General features: G+C 37.8%; 1 protein-coding gene across 1 annotated transcript in view; it reads left to right on the top strand.

The window, feature by feature from the left end:
* LOC132097358 (NACHT, LRR and PYD domains-containing protein 3-like) overlaps window positions 1–26938 on the top strand; it is a 37641-nt gene that overhangs the window by 669 nt on the left and 10034 nt on the right. The window contains exons 2-7 of the mRNA XM_059503015.1: window positions 3159–3275; window positions 8841–8957; window positions 11159–11284; window positions 21177–23054; window positions 25517–25690; window positions 25844–26017. Of these exons, the coding sequence (XP_059358998.1) occupies window positions 3159–3275; window positions 8841–8957; window positions 11159–11284; window positions 21177–23054; window positions 25517–25690; window positions 25844–26017 (2586 nt within the window). The remainder of the gene's footprint in view (window positions 1–3158; window positions 3276–8840; window positions 8958–11158; window positions 11285–21176; window positions 23055–25516; window positions 25691–25843; window positions 26018–26938) is intronic.

The raw sequence follows: 26938 nt of genomic DNA on the forward strand, positions 1-26938 counted from the left end.
TTTGGCTGATTTTCTTTTCTTAATTTTCCTCCATCTCATAAGAAAGTTTGAGTAAATGTTTATTGCAGGGTATAAGATACACAGCCTGATGCTCATATCTGCTTAAAGGGGTCATATGATGCGATATTAATTGTTCCTTTCTCTTTGGAGTGTTACAAGCTCTTGGTGCATAAATAAGATCTATAAAGTTGCAAAGGCTAAAGTCTCAAATCCAAATAGATATTCTTTATAAAAGTTAAGAGTCAACCACACCCCCTAAAACATCTCGTTCTAACACGCCCCATATCTCTACGTCACTATGTGGGAAGATTTGCAGAATGCTGCCCAGATGTTCACGCAAAGAAAGGCTGCATACCTTTTATTCTAGTTGTAGTATTGTTGCTGTCGCCACCGGCAAGTCGTATAGATGCTGTGTTTCATTGTAAAAGTGAAACTACATTGTTTGGCCGAGGATGATATCCGCTTTGTCATTCCTGAAGCTGATCCGTGCTTGTCGCTGAGGAAACACATCAGCTTTGCACTGTGGATCGGCAGTTGGTTTTCACTGTGGACGAGGTGGAGTCCTGCCCTTTGTAGAATCTGCCGGCCGCGCTGTTCTCAAGCCTGCCTTCCTCCGCTCACTCAAGGCTGCGTGCGGTGTGTGACGCTGTTTCATTGAGAAAGTGAAACTAATTTGTTTGGCCCTCCAAAAGAGGACACGACTTGAAATCATGTTTATATCATGTTTATAGTGGGTTTTAATGTTTATGTCTCATCGCTCTGGCCAGATAGGGCATCACAATATGTTAAGGGCCGTATCATTTCCAGGGCTTAAAGTATTCCGGCACCGTGCCGGATCTCCGGCGTGTGGCCGTGAGGGAAAAAAATAATATAATATTTGAGAGCCTGCGCATGCAGTTTAATATTTTCGAGCCAATTTATTTCTTATACCAATCATAATAGAGGAACGCAGCTTTAACTAACGTTACAAGCCTATCAGAAGCAGAGAAGGGCGTGAAGGATGATTGACGCCCATACGTCAATGTCATGTTAGCGTTGTCGGAGAAAACAAAAATGGAGCGCAAGTTTATGAAGCCTGGGGATGATGTCCTAGACTCCTAGCAATAGATAAAGGACTCAAAAATAAATGGCGCTTTTTGGCAGTTGGTGCAAGAAACTGAGAGAGCCCTGGGCTTGTTTCTGCATGATTTGCTCGAGGAATTACTGTATGCCAGCAGCGGTAAGAAAGTGCTGCTCGTTATGATTTATGTCGCGTTCCAGGCAACCCGTAACCCGTGTTTTTCCAACCTTAAACCTGTGAAAGTGCACTGGAATGGCTTACCACGACGTTGCCGGGAGTAGAGACCTGCGCGGGAGGGGTTTTTCCGTCCCGCTCCTGCAAAAATATGTTATTTTCTCCCACTCCCGGCCGCAAAATATCAAGTTTCGTCCCGCTCCCGCCCGCAAAATCCCACGGGTAAACGTATACAGTAGTTTTTCTTTTTTTTAATACATTGCATATTCTGCCTGCTACCCTTATTTTTTCACTTGCTCCCCTGTTGAATATAAATTTAAAAAGAAACGGAAAATAAACAAATGTTTCGTTTTATTTGCATTTAATTAAAAGTATGAACATGAAAAAGGAACTTAGAACATATAAATACAGTAGAAAAGTAAGAAATGTAAATAAAAAAAATATATAACTATAATAATTAGGCTATATAGCCTAATAAATTATATAATAATAATAAACCTGGATTTATTTCAGTTTCAAAGGAAAAGTGGCTTATGGGGCCTGAGCAATTCATTCAAACATATAACAAAAAATATCCTTATTCCTCAATAACATAATAGACCAATTTTAAATATTAAGCTAAATAAATAAATAAAAATGAACTGAATTGACTAAAAAAACTGTACGACTACTTAATGTGCCCATGCAGGAATATCATGTCGTTCTCTGTTGAGAGCTTCAGTTTAATCCGTCTCTGCTCCAGTATGCGAACGCAAATACTGAAATCACTCTCCGATGGTGTGCTAGCTGGAATGCAAAGTACATGTCGTGTTTGCTTAATCTCGGAAATTTGTCTTTTCCACCACTGGAGGACATCATCCGGTCTGTGTGCTTCTAATCCATCCAATTTGACATTTAAATATATCGCTATTTCAGAATCGAATAACACGTCGCTGTCTACGGTATCATCCGCATCCTCCCATTCCGCAAAGTCTATTTAATTTTATTATAAACAAAGGTCTATTTGTTTCTAGTTCTTTTATTTTGTTTAGTTTTTTTGTATTTTATTTATCCCGCAAATAATTTTATTTTCCCGCAACCCGCACACAATAATATCTTGCCGCCCGCGTCCGCATTAAAAAAAAACAGTGTGTTTCAGAAAGCCGGGGCATAGAGGAGAAACAATAATAATATAATTCTTTTTTTTTTTTTTTTCCTTAAATCACATAAACACATTGCATTGCACCCAAGTACACACAATTATGTTCTTTTTAGCAATGTCATATGAACCTTTAAAGATGTCAAAAAATCTGCCCGTTTAATAGGTTGACCTCGGTTTATAACTGTTTATAACTAGAAATTGCAAAGTCAAGGCATTACCATTGGAGAGCAATATGCTTAGTGGGCCAGCAGAGTCACTTAAAAACACGTCAAGAAAAGAAACGTTAACTGCAAAAGAATTGAGAATTAAGTTGAAGAATTAGGTGTGAAACCACCAGGAACCATTTAGTCTCCAGCGCCACTGTTTTCCATGCAGAGATGGACTAAAAATGAACTACCAAAACTGCCAGATTCTGGAAGATCAATTCTTCAGACAGTAGTATGTGGTGCTGGTCCTTCAAGAGTCGCTCAACTTATCTGTCTGTAAAGCCTATAAAAAACTTTAACATTTAATAGGATTATTTAACTAATCGAAGTCCTTGAGAACCTGACATCTTTCACTTCTGGAGAATACAGGTAGGTTGCAGTTCTGGAAGATGGTGGCGCTGGATATTCAGGGTTTTGTCAGGATATATTACTTACACACTGGCAAGTGAAATCTTGGCTGATGTTAGATATTATGTCTCCCAGAGTGAAGATTTACTCAATTGTAGATTGTAGATGATTTTTGTAATAAATGAAACCGCAAACAAAACTAAAGGAAGAATTATTTCTGTTTTCTCAGGATCTCATGGAGATTGAGAGTTTCATCTACTGATCTCAGCTGTGTGTCTCTGAAGAGTGACAGATCCATGAATAAGCCTCCTTTATTTAGTAATGATCCAGTGACCTCTGACCCCAGGTGAGATATAATCCAGTGTGAATGTCAATTCATGAAAATACACACTCAACAACATCAGCAGACAGGAGTAATACACTGATCCCACAAACCAGACAAAGAGTCTGTTTCCACTGTTTGTGAACCAACAGACTGTTTTGCAATTAGAGCTTCAGCTAACCAATATTTTCAGGATTGATTCATCTGCTGATAGGGTTGGGAATCGTGAGAAATTTTCCGGTTCCGATTCCGGTTCCACCTAACGGTTCCGGTTCTGATTCCGGTTCCATTAAAATCATTAAACAATTATTAAGAAATAGTGGTAAGGAAAAATGCACAATACTCAACTACTCAATGCTCAATACTGTTTATTACTTACTGTCAACTTAATTTAAAGGTTGGCAATGTCAAAATGCAACATATATTACAGTGTGCAGATCTTCATAAGTAGGGTGGGGTATTTTTAGAAATTTTCTGGTTCGGCTTCTGGTTTCATTTAAATGAACTGTTTTTTACTATTTTACCTTCACTGAATGTAGTGTTGCTGGTAGGTAGTAAGTTAGGCCATCCTTAAAAATATTTTGGTTTGCAGTAACAGTAATTTTTTTTAAAAAGAGGGTCGGTAGGTCGGTCTATATTATTTTTTTTTCAAGTTTCAATGTAAAAAAAAAAGTACATTTTTGTGATTGTGATGACGTTGGTATGAATTTAAACAAATTAGCGTATCGTGACGTCACTGACTTGGTCTTCAACCCGTGCCTTCGGGCGCATCATTGCAAACCTCATTTTGATGCAGGCTATATAGACCACAAACAAATGTAAATCTTTGTCAAAAACATGTTTATTGCATGAATTTCAGGTGAGAAAAAAAACGAGGTACTGTTTTACTTGCATCCACCGCTACGTATCAATGCAACCTACAAATGAGAGAACGTTTACTTTGCTTTCTTGGGTTGTCACTTTTGTGGAAAAAATCCTGTTTGATTTGAGTGACGAGTGTTCATTGAATCGATTGTAAAATCGATTTTGCATGTCTAAAGTTTTATATGCAAATAACACCAAATATAGGTAAATCCACGGACAACAGGCAGGAGGAATGTAAAGATTCAATATATTGGTAAAGACCAATATTTCTGATGATTTATTGGCGTGAAGTTACGTGCACAATGACAGGAGTGCAACATTTTCAAAAAACAATTAGCAGAGTGGACTGCCAAAACATGGCTTCAACATGGCTGTGTTTATGAATAAATGTTAACAACAACAACAAAAAATCGCATAAGCAATTTTCTTAGGCTATCCAAAAAAATCTTTTTTCGAATATTCGTCGAATTTAAAATAAAAATCCACATTCGAATGCGCATATGAATTTTAGGTGTGCATTAAGGAAGCTGCCTTATGAGCCCCGGTACGTGTTCCAGTCCACCTCGCCTCGCGCACAGCTGTGTCTACACAACTTTCAAAGGCGGACGAGCTCGACACGCAGTATCTGCTGTATCATCTTTCACCTCGTGTACGCGCACCAGATGCGATGACAATATATGTGTCATTGCATTATAAGGTTATGTTAGCCTATCCAGTTGAAGCCACTTAAAAAAATAAATCAATGTGGAGAAGATCTTGTTTACATCAAAACTGAAACCAAGCCGTTCCCACAGCACGCATATTTCGCGCATTTTCTAGAGGGACACCGTTGGACTTGCGTCTCGCACAAGAGAGCCACATGTTTAGAAAGACATGTAAAATTTATGTATTCATTTAATTTTCTAAAAATATCTCGAGACTTTATGTTGGGTTTTTGTTCCCCATGCCACTGCATCTCATGTTTTTAAATGAAAAATTGTATCCTGTGTGACTGGTTTTCCGCCCTTTGTATTTATTTAACAATGCATGCATACATGATGCTGTTTTGTTTATAGTTCTTTAAGCAACTTAATTAATAATTAGTAATTAGTAATAATAATTAATAATTTGTTCATAAACATTATTTTAAATAGTAGCCTATGTTTTTTTTCACAGTCATGTATTCTAATGCTTTGAATAAACATGCAGTAATATTTTGCTCGATGTGCTAACTTGAGCCTCAGAAGAGAAGCAAAAAGCTTTTCTTCACCCTAACTGAAATTATGCATTTAAAATTCGAATACAATTCGAATTTTGATCATATTTAAGTAAAAAATTTGAATTTAGTTTTTTTTCAGCTATTTTGACAGCCCTAGGCGATTCAAGTCCGAAACTGTATGAGACTGAATACCGGCTGAATTCACATTTCTGTTGTAAAAAGAGAAACATTGTGCAGAAGTATTATTTGCTGTTATGCGTATTTGTCTGAAGCTGCAGTTGCTGTGTGATGCCTGTTCAAAAAAAAAGAAAACCTAGACGCGCTCTGAGAGAAGGTCGTTAAAATCATTTTCTTATTTTCGTTTTCGAAACTTGTGTTGGTTGATTTGTGCTCGATTCGTGCAATAGATTTTCGAACATAAAGTGACAGTCGACACGCTCACGGTTTTAGACTAGAGAGGAGGGAAAAGATCTGGGCACAGTTTTTCCAGAACTTCGTGCCAAGTTAAAGCGGTGTCGAGCTGTTCTAATGAATTTTTTTAGATGTATTATGGTGCCCGAACCCGTATGACTTTGAACAGTGACCGCAAACATTTAGTTTACTGCAGCCGCAGTCATCATTACCAAGCGTGAACCGTTGACTCTGACAGTGAGTGAGAGTCTGAGACGAAGCGAACGCACAAGCCATAGTGTGACATCCGTGTAAACACAGATGACGTCAAGGTTTTTTTTTTTTAATTAAAGAAGATAGCCTTCATTTGTATGTAGGCCAAGGCAATTTATATATTTACAATACTTAAATATAATTAATAGTATTTTATTGCGTTTGTACTAGTTGTTTGAAGAGTAAAAAAATAATTGGTCGGTTTTTACGCAAATTTACAATCGGCAAGTCGGTCGGACAAAAAGCCAAAAAAAATAAAAAATTGAGTCGGTGCTAAATTGACAGGGTCGGTCGGGTTACGGCAAACAAGAATATTTTTAAGGATGGCCTAATGCTGAGTAATGCTAGTCCATCAATCAGCATGTGTTTCAAAGTTGATGTTTTTTACACTATCAATAACGTTTTGCTTTTCAAGCAGGAATAAGCTTGTTGGCCAAATAGTCCCTTGAGGGCTAAGACACTTGTTTATTTCCCTTAATTAATTAAATATAAATGGTTAAACGTATACACACTCTCCATAAAGTCCCTATTAAAGAGGCAGGGAGGCGTGTCTGTTATTCGGTTCGTGACATCCTTTACGGCAGCGGTTCTCAATTCCAGTCCTCTCGCCCCACTGCTCTGCATATTTTGCACATTTCTCTTTGTTAACACACCTGATTCAGATAATCAGCTCATTAGAAATGAACTCCGTGCATGAACTGTGTTCCAATTGTTCATTGCTCCCTACTCCCTGAGCAGGGGAAATCTGTTGAAGTTTACCTCACATCGAAACATTCATTCACTGATTTGTGCTGTGCAGCGTCTTTAAACATGGACAACTGTGACATCATATACCTCTGTAAATCAATATAATTTAAATTCACGTCTTGCACACTTCAATGCACTTTGATTGGAACATATAGCTACGTTCGCTTCGAACTGGAATCATGGCTGAATATCCTGTGATGTCCACTTCGCAGGGCACTTATGCTCGAATAGAACAAATGTCTGAAGCGCCAATGAAACGTTCAAAATGTGCAGAGCAGTGCAGCGCAAGGACTGCAATTGAGAACCGCTGCTTTACGGGAAACGCCGAATATTCAGAACTCGCAGCGCTTGGTCACGTGTTGCACCAGAACCGTTTTCGGAACCGAAACTTAGAAATTGCTCACGGTTCCGGTTCTTTTCAAAGAACAAAACCGGTTCTGAATAAGAAACGGTTTTCGGTTCCCATCCCTATCTGCTGATTATCTGTGATTATTTTAAAAAAATGTTCAACCTCATCCTGCTCAATGTTTTTTCTAAAAACAAGGTGCAATATAAAGACTAGAACCCGACAGATATATTGTTTTGCCGATATTATCGGCAGATAGGAGCTGTCGCAGATATATTGTATTGGCGAATATGCCGTCGATATAAAAAATTGTTTTTACAGAACATATAACGCAGATTGAATGCTTCTAAATGGTGTAATTACTTGGGTTTGTCCAGCAGAATGAGCTTCCTTGTTTACTACTTGCGACTCAGGTCAGTGTAGAGATGCACGGCTCAAACTTTACCAGTGTCCGTCCGATACTTCAAATAAATTATCCACCGCCAACAACCTGCACCTTTATTTATAATCACATTACAATGATTCTAATTCTTAGTTATGCATGATGATATGATGAATGGATGGTTTATTTTAAAAACAGATTCAGTGATGTTAAAGCTGTTAGCAGCCATATCACCCTGTAGCCCAAGAACATGCTGGAAGAGGTGTTAGTGAGGCCAGCCAGGGGTGCTCATCCTGTTGTCTGTGTGGGTCCTAATGGCCCAGTATAGTCAGTGAGAGGGACACTGTACTGTAAAAAGCACCATAATTTGAAAGACTGTCTGTGGTCATTAATATCCCAGGATGTTCTTCAAAAAAGAGTAGTGGTGTAACCCCATCATCCTGGCTAAATTTGCTCACGGGCCTCCTAATCATCCCCATACACTGAATGGCTTTATCACTTTGTCTCCTCTCCACCAATAAGCTACTGTGCGTGGTGGGTGTTCTGGTGCAATATGGCTGCCGTTGCATCATCCAGCTGGATTCTGCACACTGTTGGTGGTTGAGGAGATATATATATATACGTGTGTGTGTATATATATATATTTATATATATATATTTGGCTGATTTTCTTTTTTTTTATTTCCCCCCTTCATCTCACAAGAAAGTTTAGTTGATGCTTATTGCAGGGTACAAGATACACAGATACACAGCCTGATGCTCATAACTGCTCAAAGGGCTATGATGCGCATTTAAATGATTCCTTTCTCTTTGGAGTGTTACAAGCATTTGGTGCAAAAAGAAGATCTGTAAAGTTGCAAAGACTAAAGTCTCAAATCCAAAGAGATATTCTTTACCTGCACTCTGTTTTAATCATTCTTGGGGACTTTAATAAAGCAAATCTCTCCCGTGAACTGCCAAAATACAGACAGCACATCTCATGCCCTACCAGAGACAGTAATATATTGGATCATTGTTACACCACAATAAAGGATGCATATCACTCTGTTCCACGGGCAGCTTTGAGGCGCTCTGATCTCTGTTTGGTTCACCTACAGGCAGAAACTAAAATCAGCTAAACCTGTATTAAGGACTGTAAAAATATGGACTAATGAAGCAGAGCAGGACTTAGGATATTGTTTTTACCTCACTGATTGGAGTGTTTTTGAAGCAGGATATTCAGGGTTTTGTCAGGATATATTACTTACACACTGGCAAGTGAAATCTTGGCTGATGTTAGATATTATGTCTCCCAGAGTGAAGATTTACTCAATTGTAGATTGTAGATGATTTTTGTAATAAATGAAACCGCAGACAGAACTAAAAGAAGAATTATTTCTGTTTTCTCAGGATCTCATGGAGATTGAGAGTTTCATCTACTGATCTCAGCTGTGTGTCTCTGAAGAGTGACAGATCCATGAATAAGCCTCCTTTATTTAGTAATGATCCAGTGACCTCTGACCCCAGGTGAGATATAATCCAGTGTGAATGTCAATTCATGAAAATACACACTCAACAACATCAGCAGACAGGAGTAATACACTGATCCCACAAACCAGACAAAGAGTCTGTTTCCACTGTGAACCAGCAGACTGTCTTGCAATTAGAGCCTCAGCTAACCAATATTTTCAGAATTGATTCATCTGCTGATTATCTGTTGATTATTAAAAAAAAAAAAAAAATTCAACCTCATCCTGCCCAATGTTTTCCTCGAAACAAGGTGCAATATAAAGACTACAACCCGATCAATATATTGTAAGTGTATTGTCACACCCCTAGTTTTGATAATCTGTGATATAGCTCATAATTTTCCAAGTGTATGATACAGCTTTCATTCTTCAGGTCAATCATATATTCATGAAAAAGAAAATCAGTTTGAATAAAGAAAGCAATAACTTTGCCATAGTATCCTTTCAAATGTTAAAGTTGTCACAGTTATTGCATGCTTTGCATATGCTGCCCCGTCGCGCCCCCGGAAAAAAGTTCAGGCTAAGGATTTTTTTTTCTTTAACCCCTGCAAACTCCTGTAGTTTGCAGATGACACCACAGTCATCGGCCTCATCCATGACGGAGATGAGTCTGCCTACAGACAAGAGGTGGAGCAGCTGGTTGTCTGGTGCAATCACAACAACCTGGAGCTCAACATGCTCAAAACTGCGGAGATTATAGTGGACTTCAGGAGAACCCCCCTGCTCTCCCCCCACTCACCATCATGAACAGCACTGTGACTGTAGTGGAGTCATTCAGGTTCCTGGGCACAACCATCTCTCAGGACCTGAAGTGGGACATTCAAATTGATTCCGTTGTGAAAAAGGCCCAGCAGAGGTTGTACTTCCTTCACCAGCTGAAAAAGTTAAACCTGCCACCAGCACAGATGACACAGTTTTAACTCAGCCTGCAAATCATATTTAAGAAGACTGCAATGGTCTGTTAGGACAGCAGAAAGATCATTTGTGTGCACTTGTCCGGTCTTCAGGACTTGTACGACTCCAGAGTGAAGAAACAGGCAAGAAGTATCATCAAAGACCCCTCTTACCCCGGACACAACCTATTTGCACTTCTCCCTTCAGGCGGAAGCTACAGATCTCTGTGCACTAGAACATCTAAGCCTAAAAAAGTCTCCCCCCCCCCCCCATACCTTCAACAGCTTACACAAGAACACCTGTGTTCTGTTAATCATTTCTGTAATTCATCCTCCATCTCTAATTATTGCCTCTTTCTCAAGTATTATGTAAATACATATGCATACCTCTTTATTTATACAGCTGCATATAGAGTAAATAATGCACAAATCTGTGCATAAATCTTATGTTCCATATTCGGACACATTAAGTCTTACTATTAAAATGTTTTCTGTTCTCATGTCAGATATGTATGTATGTATGTACCAAGAGTATGTACCACATTCCTTCTGTGTCTGCGTAATAAAGGCGAATGAAGCTAATTCGGATTTCTAAATCGTACACAGAATTTTCCCCTCATATTAGCGCTTTTATGGAATTGTGCTCTAAGGTTAATTTGCCCTGTTTAGTAAATCTGGCCCCCTAATTTCTAATTAAATATTCTCATGAAATTATTATTTGATATATTTTAACAAATTTTATATTTCAGTCAGAGTTATTGCACTCGTGTTCTGCTGCACATCACATATTAGACATGCATGTGTGCACCGCCGCTACTTCACTGACGTCTGTGGAGTATAATGGAGATTTGTTCTCAGGTTATGCAGAAAGGAAATACTTTCTAATATTTACAGAGAAGAATTTAACCATATGCAAGTTGTGCATCAAGGAGAAGGCGTTTCAAAAGGATTAAACCTCAGACGCATCTGTCAAAGCACTACAGGACAAACCACAGTAAATATTGTTATTTCATCTGAAGAGCTGAATATAAGGCACTCTGATGTTTCAGACGACTTGCTTCTGCATTTTTCCCATAGCACCTGTTTTCCATATGCGTTTGTCCATAGAAATGTGTTATTCACTGCTATAAAGTGATGTGACTGATGAATGTTTCTTTGCACAGCGTTCAGACACCACTAATCCACAATCATACTCACTGATGATTATTTTAATTATTGTTCTTATCAGTTATTGTTACAGTCCTGCTTATAATAAATGTAACAGCAGACAGAACTAAACAAATAATTATTTCTATGTGTTTTTCAGGATCCTCAGGAGGATGAACAGGAAGAGATCTTTATCTCCTGATCACAGCTGTGTGTCTCTGAAGAGTGACAGATTCATGCTTGGTTCTCTTAATTTCAGTAAAGGTCTGGTGACCTCTGACCCCAGGTGAGAATACATATGTAGTGATGATTGAACTGCTTTATGGGAGTCTAATACAAATTCAGTGCACTAGGGGTAAGCCCGAATAGTCATCGAATCAATGCTTTGATTCGAGGAGCCTGATTCGACTACCAATCTAACAGTCGAATATTCGCGGGGTGTTATTTATTATGCCATTTTTACTAATTGAGGGAGCTCAAATGTCTGATTTCACACAGAACTACCGGGTTTCTCCCAATAAGTTAATATACAGCGCAGAGCGCGAGTAGGTCAGACTACAATGCAGAATATTAATAACTAAGACTGGGACTGTTATATAGATACTATTATAATGAGAAGACCATTATACTAAAACGCTATGCATTTTTAGAGTTTAGCTGCTGTGTTTCTGCACATAGTTTCATGAGGAAACGCGTCCACAAAAGGAGTTATCATTCAGAGCCTCGCAGATATGTTCGTGTGCATTCGGGCCCTTTTTGCAAATGGCCTATAAGTATTAATATTAACCTTATGTTGTTGAAATAATGAAGCATATTCTATATAAAATTATCAGTTGAATCCCATTGATTAAAAACTTGCTATCAAATGCGTCACTCTACTGGTCATCTTCAGCGTGCGCAGCTCAAAACAGAAATGCAGAACATTACCTGCTAACGTTTTAGACTAACTTTATAATGAGAGCTATTGTATATTATTACACCATTGTATAAAATAAAATAAAAAGTTAATTGTTATGGTTTTACTGACGTTAAGTGTTAGCTATCTGTTAATCAAAACATAGAACATTTTTTACCCCGTTTATATATGCAAGGTGTTAATTACACATTTTCACTGTGTGTTAACATTAGTAACTGTTAGTCAAATGTCTGTCTTTAATCTTGTTAATGTATTTTGCCCTGCCCCCAAACATATGATTCGAATATCAGTCGAATACCGACAAGATTTGAAAATTCCGATTCAACTATGAAAATCCTTAGTCGGGGACACCCCTACAATGCACACAGACAGGACTTGACACAGTAAACACACGTGCACTTACATTAAAAAAACTTTAGGAGTGCAATGAAAATGTAAGAAATATATATATAATATTATGACAGTATAATATGTATAATGTGTTTGTTTTTTTTAATAAGCAGATAAAACAAGACATTTACAAGCAAAATAATTTAATTAGAATGCAATGGTCCTATATTAAACTGTATTTAAATATGTAATTATCTATAGGCCTACTTTAAACAAAGTGTGTAATCATTAGAGATGCACGAAATATCGGCCACCATATCGGTATCGTCCGATAAATGTACATTTTTCTGTTATCGTTATCGAACCTGGCCGAATTTGCCCGATATCTTTAAACCGATAAATAATGCATTATTTCCTGCAGAGACACTTCAGATGCGCACTATTCACCATTATGGTTTTTAATTGCTTGAACTATTATTGGAAACACTTCGAAAAGAAAAATACAGTTAATTGCAACATGTGCAGGGCAAGTCTGTCATATTATAATGAGATTATTGTAAAATAATGTAAGGGAATCTTTGTTCACCCGTGTTTTTGCACATTGTTAAGGGAAAAGCGCATCCACAACGCATCCACACGACTAGCACAGTTTAGTTCGCTTGTGCATTTACAGTCTTTTGTGCAATTGTACCTTGTAATATTGTTTATTTTATGCATATAAATCAAATTTTTCTCATATAGAAAGCGTTTCGTTAAGCTATAGCCTATAGAGGGTTAATAGAGCACGTCAGAGAGCCAATCATCTGTTTTTAACAGTCAAGCCGGGAAACATTTAAGCCTATCGTCTGGTTCCACTGACGCATGCACACAGTTGAGGTTTTGTGACAGTGGAGATGATTTGGCAACAGCGAGTTGTGGTTTGTGCAAGATCAGATAGAATCCACATAGAAGAGTAAATAAAAAATAATTCAAAATATTGTACTGTACACTAGGGATGTGCACGGATAGTCGAACATTCGAATATTCGTTCTGCTCTAATTATTCGATAAATAAAAATGATATTCGAATTTCGCAAAAAAAAAAAAAAGTTCACAATAAAACCTAATTTGGTCACTTTCTGTGATTCTCCACGGCATATTTGAAGGTGTATGCAAGCAAAAAATAATTAATGAATGATTAAGGGGCCATTCGCATATCGCGCCTAATAAGGCGTGGAAAAGGCTATGCGCGCCGCTTTCTCCTTCTTTCCAAAGCGCTCGGGCAGAAGCGCTCCTGAGGCGACGCGTTCTCTCCATGAAGACGGAAATTTCAGCAAAGGATAAATGGATTTGCAGCACAAAAAAAAATCGCTTTCAGTAGCCCTGCCAATAAATTTATTTCAAAATGGCAATCCATATACAGCTATGATCAGCTGTTCCTTCATCTTGGCTGAGCTTTCAACGTTGTTACAGGAAAGGATGAAGCTGAATGTTTAGTTCTTGTCACATGACCTGCGGTGCGCTTGTGGCATTCTGAAAGTTTAGATGTTTTTAACTCGATGCTGTGCGGACGCGCCTGGAAAAAACGGGACCGCGTCGCACCGCGTGCACATCGCGCCCGCGTCGCTTCCATTATGAGCGCGCATACCGCGCGCCTACATTGGAAATAACGAACTTGAGCATGCAAAAGACGCGATATGTGAATGCCCCCTAAAAGAACGGCGGTCTTCTAGTACTTCAAATATGCCGTGGAGAATCACAGAAAGTGATCCAAGAACATTGTTGCAGCATCTCTCAAGCAACGAATAAACACTGCTAACTTGGAGAATGCAGTGAAAACTCCTCTTCTCGCGTCTGCCCTAGACCCTTGGCACAAACATCTCAGGTTTCTCGATGAAAACATGAGAGAAGTAAGAAAAAAAAAACTTTTTTGAACATTATCGGATCATTTCCCTTGATGCGAGTGGTGCGGATGCAGTCGCCACGATGAAGAAGATGCAATGCTCACTCGTCGGAAAAGGCTGAGCCAGTTCTCCAGCGATGATTACAGAGAGTCCAGCCGAGACGAGTGGGAACAGTTCTTGCTGGAGCCATGTATTCCACCAGATGAGGATCCCATTCAGTGGTGAAACGAAAACACGAAGCGCTTCACAAAACTGATTCGCTTAGCACACCGTTATTTGTGAGTCCCGTCAATGTCTGTGCCGTCAGAGCGTGTTTTCTCCGCGGCCGGCCTTATTGTTAACAGACTAGGAGCCGACTTTCCCCCAATCATGTTTACATGCCCGTATTTCTTAACAAGAACATTTGAAACAATAGAAAAAAAGCAAAAAAGATTTGCTGACAGTTTAAAAGTTAAGTGTAAGCTACATTCTGTACAATAGCCTAATTGCTGCAGGCTGCTTTACGTTTTTTCTTTGTTCACTTTTTTTTTCTTTTCTTTGTTTTTTTGCACGCATTGTTAAAGGTTTTCAGCTACAAAACACGATGTGTAATGTTCAAGCTTATTGTAAGCTTGTTCAAAATGACGAAAACAAATGTTGCTGAAAAATAACGTCTGACTCATTAAACTTAATTTAAATAAACGAATATTCGAATATTCGTTTTTTGTGAGCTCAAATATTCGAATGTGATATTTGTGGAAAACGCCCATCCCTACTGTACACTGATAAAACAAATGACATTGACAAGTGCTTGGCACAACACCGGCATTCTGCATATAGACGTAAATGAAGTTGGTGTTGTGGACCCTTGCGCATGCGTAGTAAAAGTATAACCTGTGGGGAAAAAAGGCATTTTAAATCTTATTTTGGGGCAAAGTCATCAAACTTTTTCAGCGATTTTTATCATATTTTACTGCCGTTTCTATACATGCAGTTGTTATGTCCCGGTGACCAGTGAAAGTGCAGTTCTGACTCTGCCCATTCATTTAGATAGGAGCCTGGACTTGTTAGTCTGAAGTAGCTGCCCGGAGGCATTGCCAAGATGGCGGCCGAGTGGCACGACTTGCCTAAAAGGACTTTGACGCAGCTCAAACAGCAGCTTACAACATTAATAACTATGATTGAGATTGTCTCATATATATACAGTACAGACCAAAAGTTTTGAAACATTACTATTTTTAATGTTTATTGAAAGATGTTTCTTCTGCTCATCATTTATTTGATCAAAAATACAGAAAAAATGTAATATTGCGATATATTATTACAATTTAAAATAATTGTTTTTAAATTTATTATACTATATATATAAGTATATATATATATATATATATATATATATATATATTAGGGCTGTAACGATATGCGATATGAAATCGAAATCGCCATACGCAGGTCCACGAACCTGTATTGCGATGTGAGAAGGCAGAATCGCGACACACCCCTCCTAGAGTTATCATTCCTGTCCAGATCCAATGCTACCACATTTTTAAATTACTATAAGTATTATTTGAAGTTAACATTATAAAATACGTTTGAAGGAGTCGATTAACGCGGATACGCGTTTTGAGTCATTTTCTCCTGATAACCCCGAAAAGAACTTAAATTACACTTTCAGTTTTAATCGTTCAGATAAGAGCAATACATCAATCGAATCTGTAAAGGGTCTACTTTTTTTTGGATACAGACATACTAACAGCAAAACTTTGTGCACTTATAAAATAAAGATAACAAACAAGGTGTGCTGTCTGCAGCCTTTGTCTGCACTGATCTTCATTTACAAACACGTCATTAAAATGAACTGTAACTCAGTGAATACTCAACGAAGAGACATGAGAGAGATATCTATAGAAAGCTTGACATGTCTACTTTTAAACTAAATAAGTGCTGCCGAAAACAGATATTCTGTGATAAAGTAATCCATATGAAAACAAGGCAATGTCAGTTTTTCACGTCTCCCTTCATTATATCTAATGTGACCACGCCCCCGCGCTGAACGCACTATTCAGATTCAAACTGAAGCGTGCGGCTTGAATACGCCCACACAGAAGAAAAAGCAGCGAGACTGTTCAAGTTTTTATTTTACTGTTTGCTTCGCGATGAGAGGAATAAGACATAATTCACCCCAAAAAGATGTGATGTGGTTGAGGATTTGAGAAATGGATTTCCTCAGAAAAGAAAGAATGAAGTCCTCTATTCAGCAGAGATTATAAACATGAGTAAGTCTCTATTTATTTATATACTTGTACTAGTTTTCACATAACGTGTAAACATTTTACTAGTTAGACTTTCCAAACTATAATTCCAGACTAAATGTATAATTAAGTGAAATATTATGAAGTTTCAATAACAATATCCAATACTATATCATTCAAAAGCTTGATGTAAATAATATAAATGCAACAAATAAATGTAACTGTAACAAATGTAACAAAAAATGGTGTTCTTTTAATTTATCCCCCCTAAAAAACCTGAAAAATATTCTCAGCTCTTTTCAACATTTATAATAATAATAATTAGGATAATAATAAGAATGTAAGGGTTACATTCTTTCTTGTAACTCCTCCCTCTCAGTGACACAGCTGACTGAAAGGCTCATTATGCAGCTCATTATGCAGCTCATTATGCAGCTCATTATGCAGGCCTTTGTCTTCTCAGGTGTATGATACTAATGATAGTTGACGCCTACTCGCATATGACTTTTACCAACAAAAAGTGTCTTAGAAAATTTAAATCAATATATTGTTTTCTGTGAGTGAGTAAACAAGATGATTTTCACATAATTTAGAAAGAAAAATTCTAGGCTACAAGCTCCAGTTCTCAAAAATCCCGGGAACCAATGTTCTTTATGTGTTTTTTTTTTTTTTGCCTTATTCAAGTGTTTTAACATTTTTAGTTTTTCACTAACCACGCATAACATTTTTTTTCTCAAAAACACAATCATGTACATACACTCTGCTTACATATTATTACAGCCCAGTTTGTGCTGATTACAGTGAGATTAGACTTTACTCATTTAGATATTTATAAGAAACTGAAAAAAGCACAAATGTCAGGGCATGACAAAACTTCTCCAGGCCCCAAAAATACCCTTAGACTCCAGAGGGTTAATAAAAAAATTTTTTTTTTCCTCAAAATATCTTTTGAATTGTTTTGTCAAAGCTCCCAGCCCCCCCCCCCCTTTATATATATATATATATATAAAGGTGCCGGTCATATAATTAGAATATCAATATTAGGTAGGTTATTCCAGAGTTTAGGCGCCAAATTTTGCCGCCTAACTGCTGCCCGCAGTTGATTTTGATATTCTAGGTATTATCAAATTGCCTGAGTTTTGAGAACGTAGCGGACGTAGAGGATTATAATGTAAAAGGAGCTCATTCAAATACTGAGGTGCAAAACCATTCAGGGCTTTATAAGTAATAAGCAATATTTTAAAATATATGCGATGCTTGATAGGGAGCCAGTGTTGACAGGACATCTTTATACCATGGTGTCCAACTGTTTTCCTTAACTTTCCTTAAGCGTAAAGGAGCAACTGTATTTAAAGTGCTAGAAAAGAGAGAGTCCATAGTTTCTGTTACATCATAAAGTTGTTCTGAGGTTTTGGATATGCTAAGGAATTTGGATACATCTGGAAGATAACTTAAAAAGCAGTCGTTTGTGTTATAAGTGATGGTTCTTCCATACTTGTAACAAGAAGTAGAATTTACAATTTTGGCTATATGAAGTTTGCACAGAACTAAATAATGATCTGAGATATCATCACTTGGCTGAATAATTTCAACACCTTCAACATCAATTCCATGTGACAGTATTAAATCTAGAGTATGATTTCGACAATGAGTAGGTCCTGAAACGTGTTGTCTAACACCAATAGAGTTCAGAATGTCTATAAATGCTGATCCCAATGCATCGTTTTCATTATCAACATGGATATTAAAATCACCAACTATTAAAACTTTATCTGCAGCCAGAACTAACTCGGATGTAAAATCACCAAACTCTTCAATAAAGTCTGTATGGTGCCCTGGTGGCCTGTATACAGTAGCCAGTACAAACATAACAGGGGATTTATCATTAACATTTGTTTCTTTGGATAATGTTATATGAAGTACCATTACTTCAAACGAGTTATACTTGAAGCCTGCCCTCTGAGAAATCCTGAAAACGTTGTTATAAATTGAAGCAACACCTCCAGCTTTGCCTTTTAGACGTGGCTCATGTTTATAACAGTAATCTTGGGGGGTGGACTCATTTAAAATAATGTAATCATCAGGTTTTAGCCAGGATTCTGTCAAACAGAGTACTTTTTTTTTTTTTTGTACATATGTAAGTGATAATATTATATCTATGTTGTTTATCTGACTATATGATGCATTTGCCTGTGTTAAATAAGCTGGCAGCACTTCAGTTTAGGCCATCCTTAAAATATTTTGGTTTGCAGTAACAGTAAAAATAAATGTAAAAAGGGTCGGTAGGTAGGTCTATTTTTATTTTTTTTTTCAAGTTTCAATGTACAAAAACATTTCATTTCTGTCTCCATGCCAAAAAATGGGGGTGAGGTAAGGGGTTAAACAAATTAGCATATCGTGACAACATTCTCGAAAAACAATAAGCAGAGTGGACTGCCATAACGCAAAACATTTACTGCAGGCTTCAACATGGCTGTGTTTACGATTAGAAATTTCAACAACAACAAATCGCATAGGCGATTCTGGCACAAATCTGTATCTGTATACATAAGACTGTCTGAATACTGGCAGAATTCACATTTCTGTTGTAAAAAGAGAAACATTGTGCAGAAGTATTATTTGCTGTTATGCGTGTGTGTCCGAAGCTGTCTTTCGTTTTCGAAACTTGTGTTGGTTGATTCATGCAATAGATTTTCGAACATAAAGTGACAGTCGACACGATCACGGTTTTAGACTAGACAGGAGAAGCGATAGGAAAAGATGTGGGCAGTTTTTCCAGAACTTTGTGCCAAGTTAAAGCGGTGTCGAGCTGTTTTAATGAATGTTTTAGATGTATTATGGTGCCCGAACACGTATGACTTTGAACAGTGACTGCAAACATTTTGTTTACTGCAGCCGCAGTCATCATTACCAAGCGTGAACCGTTGACTCTGACAGTGAGTGAGAGTCTGAGACGAAGCGAACGCACAAGCCATAGTGTGACATCCGTGTATTCATAGGTGATGTCACAGGGATTTTTTTTTAAAGAAAGAACGTAGCCTTCATTTGTATGTAGGCCTAGACAATTTATATATTTACAATACTTACTAAAATATTATTAATATTATTTTATTGCTTTTGTATTAGTTGTTTGAAGAGTAAAAATAAATAAATTGGTCTGTCTTAACGCAAATGTACAACCGTCAAGTCGGTCAGACTAAAAGTAAAAAAAAAAAAAACAATTTGAGTCGGTTCTAAATTGACAGGGTCGGTTTACGGCAAACAAGAATATTTTTAAGCATGGCCTTACCGGTGTTCATTCAGCTCTTCAGCTTCAGCACATGCAGCTTGAACAGCTTCAGCAAAACATTAATAACTATAATTGGGAATGTCATAAACATAATATTATAAAAAGAATATTACCGTAATAAAGTTGTGAATTATTTGGGTTTATTTGCTGTGTTTCAGCATGTTCAGAGCGTGTCCACGACACGTCTCTTCGGGGTTTGTAGCGTGGGTGCATTGCAATTTTGGAAATATTCTAATTCTTTTTTAAACCATGAAGGCGAGCCAGTGGATATCATACATACATACTTTGTGCAAGTCAAACTTAAGCCGGTGAATGTCTTTCAGCATGATAGTGAAAGTAAAAACTGACGCCGGCTTTCGGCATCTGACGACACACACATTAACAGTTCATATTCTCTCAGAGACGACGAGAGACGCATCTCCTAATTTGTGGTATTTCTAACGGGTTTAGTTTATTTAATATTTATCTTGTGGCCCGAACATAGTGAAAACAATGAAAAGAAACATTATTTGTGTTGAACAGGTTAGTTTTAGGCTATAAGCATCTCTTTTAGGCTATAGGCCTATAATTCATTGTAGGATATAATAAACTTGTTTAAAAAAAAAAAACATTTTTAAAACCTTTTCAGTGAGGAGTAGCCTAAGCCAATAGCCTAATTTTTTTTATTTCCTCATAGGCTGCGAGTCACAGTGTGTCAGTTATGCGGTGATGCGCTATTTTAATTGTAATATTTATTTAATAATAAAAGTAACCTAATAATAATAGCCATAAAATAATAGGTCCATATTAATTGGAAATGCCAAATACTCTTAATAATGACAATATTTAATGATTTTGACAATATCTCTGGCTATAGTCCTTATATGATTGTCCTCTTTCAACACACTCCATCTAATCGCCTTATATCTTTTTTATACATAAGTAACGTTGCACAGTATCTTGTTTCCATTATTTAAGCATTATTTTATGTGTAAGGCTGCTTTATGTTTATGTTGAAGTGTTTAATGCCTTTTAATGGACAGACTTTTTTGGTAATCAATTATGTAAAAATGTGGATTAAGATTGATCGGCCAACATATCGGTTATGGCTTCCAGATTGAAAGAATTATCGGTTATCATTATCGGCCTAAATTTTCATATTGGTGCATCCCTAGTAATTCTAAATACCAATATTAACCAGGAAAAAAACATAGAAATGTATCCATTATGTGGGACTTAAAATGATAAACAAACCAAAATACAGCCGTCTTGTATTTTGAAATGCCTTCTTTTCTATTGCTGGCTGCTCATTCAAAAAGATGAGAGAGGTAAAATATGCATTTTACAACCATCTAACGTGTTACAATATCCACACCAGAAAGTAGAGACTCATAATTCATCAGCAGGCAATCACAAACAATCATCTCGCATAAATGTGCTCTATTCACTGATTGTGAACTGCTGTCTATCTCTAATCTCTATCGATTTAGAAGTTAATTTATACATCCTTTATTTTTATATTAAATGTAATCTGTTCTTCTGATATTTCAGCAGAGCAGATCGAGACAGAAGCATCTCTCGAGGAGCCACATCGGTCTTCTGTCTGAATAAACATGTGAATTATGAACTACAGAGAGTAAAAGTAAAAGACCAGCTCAAAGCCAGCATGAAGAACAAGTATGAGAGATTATTTGAGGGTCTGAAGCTCCAGGAGAATGAAAGCCTCCTGAACAGCATCTACACACAGCTCTACATCATAGAGGGAGAGAGAGAAGGAGTGAATGAAGAACATGAGGTTTTACAGATGGAGAAAACAGCCAGAACACAACACTCACAAGACACTCCAATCCACTGCAATGACATCTTTAAAGCCTCAGCTGAAGCAGGATGTGAGGAGAAAGAGCAGATCAAGACTGTTCTTACTAAAGGCATCGCTGGAATCGGAAAAACCGTCTCTGTGCAGAAGTTCATTCTGGACTGGGCCGAGGGAAAAGCCAATCAGGATGTAGATTTCATGTTTGTGCTTCCATTTCGAGAGCTGAACTTGATTCGAGATCATCAGTACAGTCTTCACAGACTTCTGCTGGACTTTCATCCTGAACTTCGAGATCTGGACTCACAGATTTATGAGGAGTGTAAAGTTGTGTTCATCTTTGATGGTCTGGATGAAAGCAGAATCACACTGATGTTTTCAGACGCTCAGAAAGTTTGTGATGTGACTGAGACTTCATCAGTGGCTGTGTTGATGTCAAGCCTCATGAAAGGAGAGCTGCTTCCCTCTGCTCAAATCTGGATCACCTCCAGACCAGCAGCAGCCAATCAGATCCCCTCCAAATACATCCACCGTCTGACAGAAATTCAGGGATTCAATGAGCCTCAGAAGGAGGAATATTTCAGGAAGAGAATCAGTGATGAGCATCAAGCCAGCAGAATCATCTCACACATCAGAAGAGCAAGAAGCCTCCACATCATGTGCCACATCCCCGTCTTCTGCTGGATCTCTTCCACTGTGCTTCAGAAGCTCCTGGAAGAAGATCTGAGAGCAGAAATCCCTCAAACTCTGACTGAAATGTACATCCACTTCCTGCTGATTCAGATCAACACGAGGAAGCAGAAGTATGAAGAGAGAGATCCAGAGAAACTCCTGCAGTCCAACAGAGAAGTGATTGTGAAACTTGCTGAAGTGGCTTTCAAACAGCTGATGGAGGGCAATGTGATGTTCTATGAGGAGGACCTGATTGAGAGCGGTATAGACGTCACTGACGCCTCAGTGTATTCTGGGATTTGCACTGAGATCTTTAAGCAGGAATCTGTGATTCATCAGAGGAAAGTCTACAGCTTCATCCATCTGAGCGTTCATGAGTTTCTCGCTGCTTTCTATCTGTTTTTCTGCTTTTTAACAAAGAACAAGAAGCCACTGGAGATTTTTCTGCATGAATTCAGATTTAAAGTTTCTCTGTATAATCTACTAGGATCAGCAGTATATAAAGCACTCCAGAGTAAGAATGGGCAGCTGGATCTGTTCCTGCGGTTCCTGCTGGGCGTCTCACTGGAGTCCAATCAGAGACTCTTACAGGATCTACTGACACACACAGAGAACAGCTCAGAGAGCATCAGAGAAACCACACGGTACATTAAACAGAAGATCAAAGATCCAAATGATTATAATCGTCTCTCAGCTGGTCAATCCATCAGTCTGTTCCTCTGTCTGCTGGAAGTGAAAGATCAGACTCTGTCCAGAGAAATTCAGGAGTTTGTGAAATCAGACAAACACTCAGAGAAACTCTCTGCTGCTCAGTGCTCAACAATCTCCTACATGCTTCAGATGTCAGAGGAGCCGCTGGATGAGCTGAACACCATGAAATACAATACATCAGATGAGGGGAGAAAAAGACTGATACCAGCTGTGATCAACTGCAGAAAAGCTCTGTGAGTGTTTAATCATTAACTAAAGTAAATATTTAAATAAAGTGCACTCTACATAACTTAAAATTGTAACAGTTCTTTAATTTAGTGTGGTACAAACATAATTTTGGTGTATTTGGAAAGAAGACCCTGTGGGCTTTACTTTTTATCAACCAGATTTGATAATCCTCAAAAATATTAAAAGTTAAAGACACTGAAGTGCCTTTAATTATTATTATTATTATTATTATTTTATATATAAATATACATGAAGTCAGTACTGGAGCAAACTAGAAAAGTAATGGGTTGAAAGTCAAATGTCTCATACATTTTTATATTTCAAATCTGAAGAAGATACCATGAAAAATATGATTCCTGCAACCATTTTTGTGAAAGTATGTATTGCCGCCCCCCCCCACCCCCCCCCCCCCCCGGCATCTGTCATCAATGCTTGAGGTTTAAATCTTTATAATGAAGTATAGTTTTTCATTATTACATTTGTCCTGATTCATTTAATCTATTCGTAAACATTGACACATGCAAAAAAGAAGAGTTTAATGCGCCCACGTCCAGGTGCCCGTTTACAGGTTAAAGGGGTGGTTGATAGTGATTTCACTTTTGAGCATAAACAATGTCTGCAAAGTTGTAGTTCAATGCAAACGGAGAAATTGTCTTTTAAAATTCTTGCAGTTTAATGCCTACAAAAACAGCTGGTAAGGGACTACAATGAGCTTCTTCCCAGGTCCGTTATGTCACAAACCCAGATAAACCACGCACCAGGGAACACGCAGCAATGGAGGCGAAGGCATGTTGTGCTGCTTTAGAGAAGAGGAAGAGAAAACTAGGGGTGCACATAAAATATATTAATCGCAATTCTGTCTTCTAACGATTCTAATGGACTCACAAGTTTCAAAACCAATGTTCTAAAGCAGCAGTTCTTAATACTGTTCCTCACATCGCTCTGCTCTGCATTGCATCTCTCTCTCTCTCTCTCTTTCTCTTTCTCTCTCTCTCTCTTTCTCATTCAGATCGTCAGATCAGATCCAACAAACTGTTCCATTTATCCACTTATTTTCACAAAGCAATGAAAAGCATTATACATGGACGTGCGTGCGTTTGCTGTGCTGTATTAAAGCTTTAATCAGAATAAAACCGTATGTTTAAAGCTAACAGAAGCAGTAAAATTTACAAACAACATATCTTAGCATATCTAAAAGTATGAGAAAACAACAAACAAATATACCATTAAGAGCCATGCTTGCACAGGTTCTGTGCAATCCTCTTCATTAATATTCTCTGTGTCTCAATTGGACTCAAATTAATAAGCAATATAGAGGACGTCATGGTTTACATTACAACCGGAGCACATTGTGAGCTTGAGGGCCGGGATGTTCAGATGCACTGTAGAGACAGTTTAGCGAATCTCAACACACTGAGCCAGCTGACCAATCCCAGCCCATCGCATATTTCTGAGGGAGGGGCTTCATAAAAACAGGAAATAATCAAGGCATTTGTTAGAGAAGGGATAGTTCGGTGTGGAATAAAGGTAAATTATGTGAAAAATAATGTGTTTTGAAAAAAAAAGAAACATGAACACGTGTTAGACTGCACCCCATAAACAATCAAGCCTAGAAAAAAAACAGTCACCCACCCCTTTAAATCATCAGCAGCTGAAGCAAAGGGACGGTCGACACCATTGATCAGTAAAGATGCAATTGAGACATTTTAACTTGTGAATGAAGATAAAATAATGAAAGAAATTACTGGAAATATTAATAGCTATAATAATATGGTATTATAACATTTTATCTTCACTAATTAGGTATTCATCATAAATGCTTAATGTTCCAGCTGTTTGACTGCTGTTACAGTGATCTATTTCAGTGACTCTAGTGCTTGAAGTCTGCTTACTTTACTGTAAAGCACTAGCTAATATTTATGATTATTATACATTTAAAGAGGTCTGAATTATGCCATAAAATAAATAAAACTAAAAAATGTGGATTCAAGTGAATGGGAATATTCTGAGTGATATTTCAGGAAAAGTTCATCACTTGCGTAGTTTCATAAAATTGAGTTTAAACCACTGGAGTCAGAGAATTAAATTCAACAATTCAGCAAAAAATAATAATATAAATAATAATAATAATAATAATAATAATAATAATAATAAAAATATATTGTAAAACTGTACCGCTGTCTGGAGAAGCTCTCAAATTTTTTTGTTTTTATACCCTCAGAAAACTTTGCTACTTTTTGCAAAAGTTTTAATATTCATTGGCTAAAGAAACAGGAGCTCAACTGATCTCAGATGTGAATCAATCTGAATGATACAATTATAAGATTATCTCAAACTCTGGAACTCATCTTATTGTGATATGTTCAGATCATGCCATCCTCTGTTCCCTGAGGACAGATAACAGGCAACCCTATGTACATGTCTTTATTGTTTTGGTATTTCTTAAATTGTATTTTATCTCTTCTAGATTTTCTGGCTGTGATCTCTCAGATCAGGATTGTGAAACTGTATCTACAGCTCTACAATCCTCAAACTGTGTCCTGAGAGAGCTGGATCTGAGGAACAATGACCTGCAGGACGCTGGTTTCAAGTTTATTTCTGATGGACTGAAGAGTCCACACTGTCAGCTGCAGATACTGAGGTAGTTAAAAAAAAAAAAAAAAACTTGATAATTTACAGTCAGCTGGTCAAAATGTGTGTCTACAGATGATCTGACTTTGTGTGTCTATGGAAGATATGACGGTGTGTGTCTGTAGATGATCTGACTGTTGGTGTGTGTTCTTGTCTCTTTCAGTCTTGCTGGCTGTAATCTCACTGCTCAGTGTTGTGAGAGATTGTCATCAGCTCTACAATCATCATACTCTGTCCTGAGAGAGCTGGATCTGAGTAACAATGACCTGCAGGACTCTGGTGTAAAGTTTATTTCTGATGGACTGAAGAGTCCAAACTGTCAGCTGCAGATACTGAGGTATTTAAGAACATATAAGTGATAACTTACAGTCAGCTGATAAATCTGACTGTGTGTGTCTGTAGATGAACTGTCTGTCTGTAGTAGGGATGTGCAACTGCGATCAAGTTTCCGGCTTTGCTACCGTTCGGACGTTCTAGCTTACTGCTCTGCGCTTTGCTTCTTATTTCTGTACTTTTCTCTGAGTTTTCTAAGATTTTTACTTCAGCAGATCAGCACAGTGCTGAAACAACAGATTTTTGGCACAAACGCTAAAACTAAAGACTCTTTGGGACTGGAATAATACTACAAAAATAAAACTTTGCCTCCCACTGCCAGCAGCTTACATTCCTGACACGGGATAACAACTGCCTACATTCAAACAGAAGAGAGAGAAAATGCCTCCTGTTGGATCTACTTGTTGCATGAACTGCTGCAAACTGCTACAAAGGATTGTAATCCTTGACAAAGTTACTTGCTGGAATTCCAAAACAGACGGAACACTCAGCAGACCGTAGTTATGGACCCCCTCAGCATGCAGCCGGTGAGTCCCATGGATCTTCTGAATCTCAACAGTTTATACCAAGTGTAGAGGAACAAGCCGAAACTAATCGCGACACTAATCGATGGCACAAACAGGGAGCGAGACCCAAAGGAACACAAGATATCAGATTTGCTGCCGTAGCTTCCTCTTCCCCAGATTCGACTATTACAAGGCTTGTGAATACTGGTATTCTAACTCCCCCTGTACATCTTGCGAACAGATTTGAAGCATTAATAAATGCGGGTGAGGAATCCCCAAATGTGATTAAACATGGATCGGCTCAGCCAGCAGTTAACATTGCTACTAACAGGCGCTCAAGGACGAGCAGACAGCGGCTTTCAGCTCAGAGCGCAGCCGAGCCAAGGACTCTGATAGTGGGTGACTCTGTTATCAGAAAC

The sequence above is a fragment of the Carassius carassius genome, chromosome 21 (genome assembly GCF_963082965.1).
Source record: "Carassius carassius chromosome 21, fCarCar2.1, whole genome shotgun sequence".
Lineage (NCBI taxonomy): Eukaryota > Metazoa > Chordata > Actinopteri > Cypriniformes > Cyprinidae > Carassius > Carassius carassius.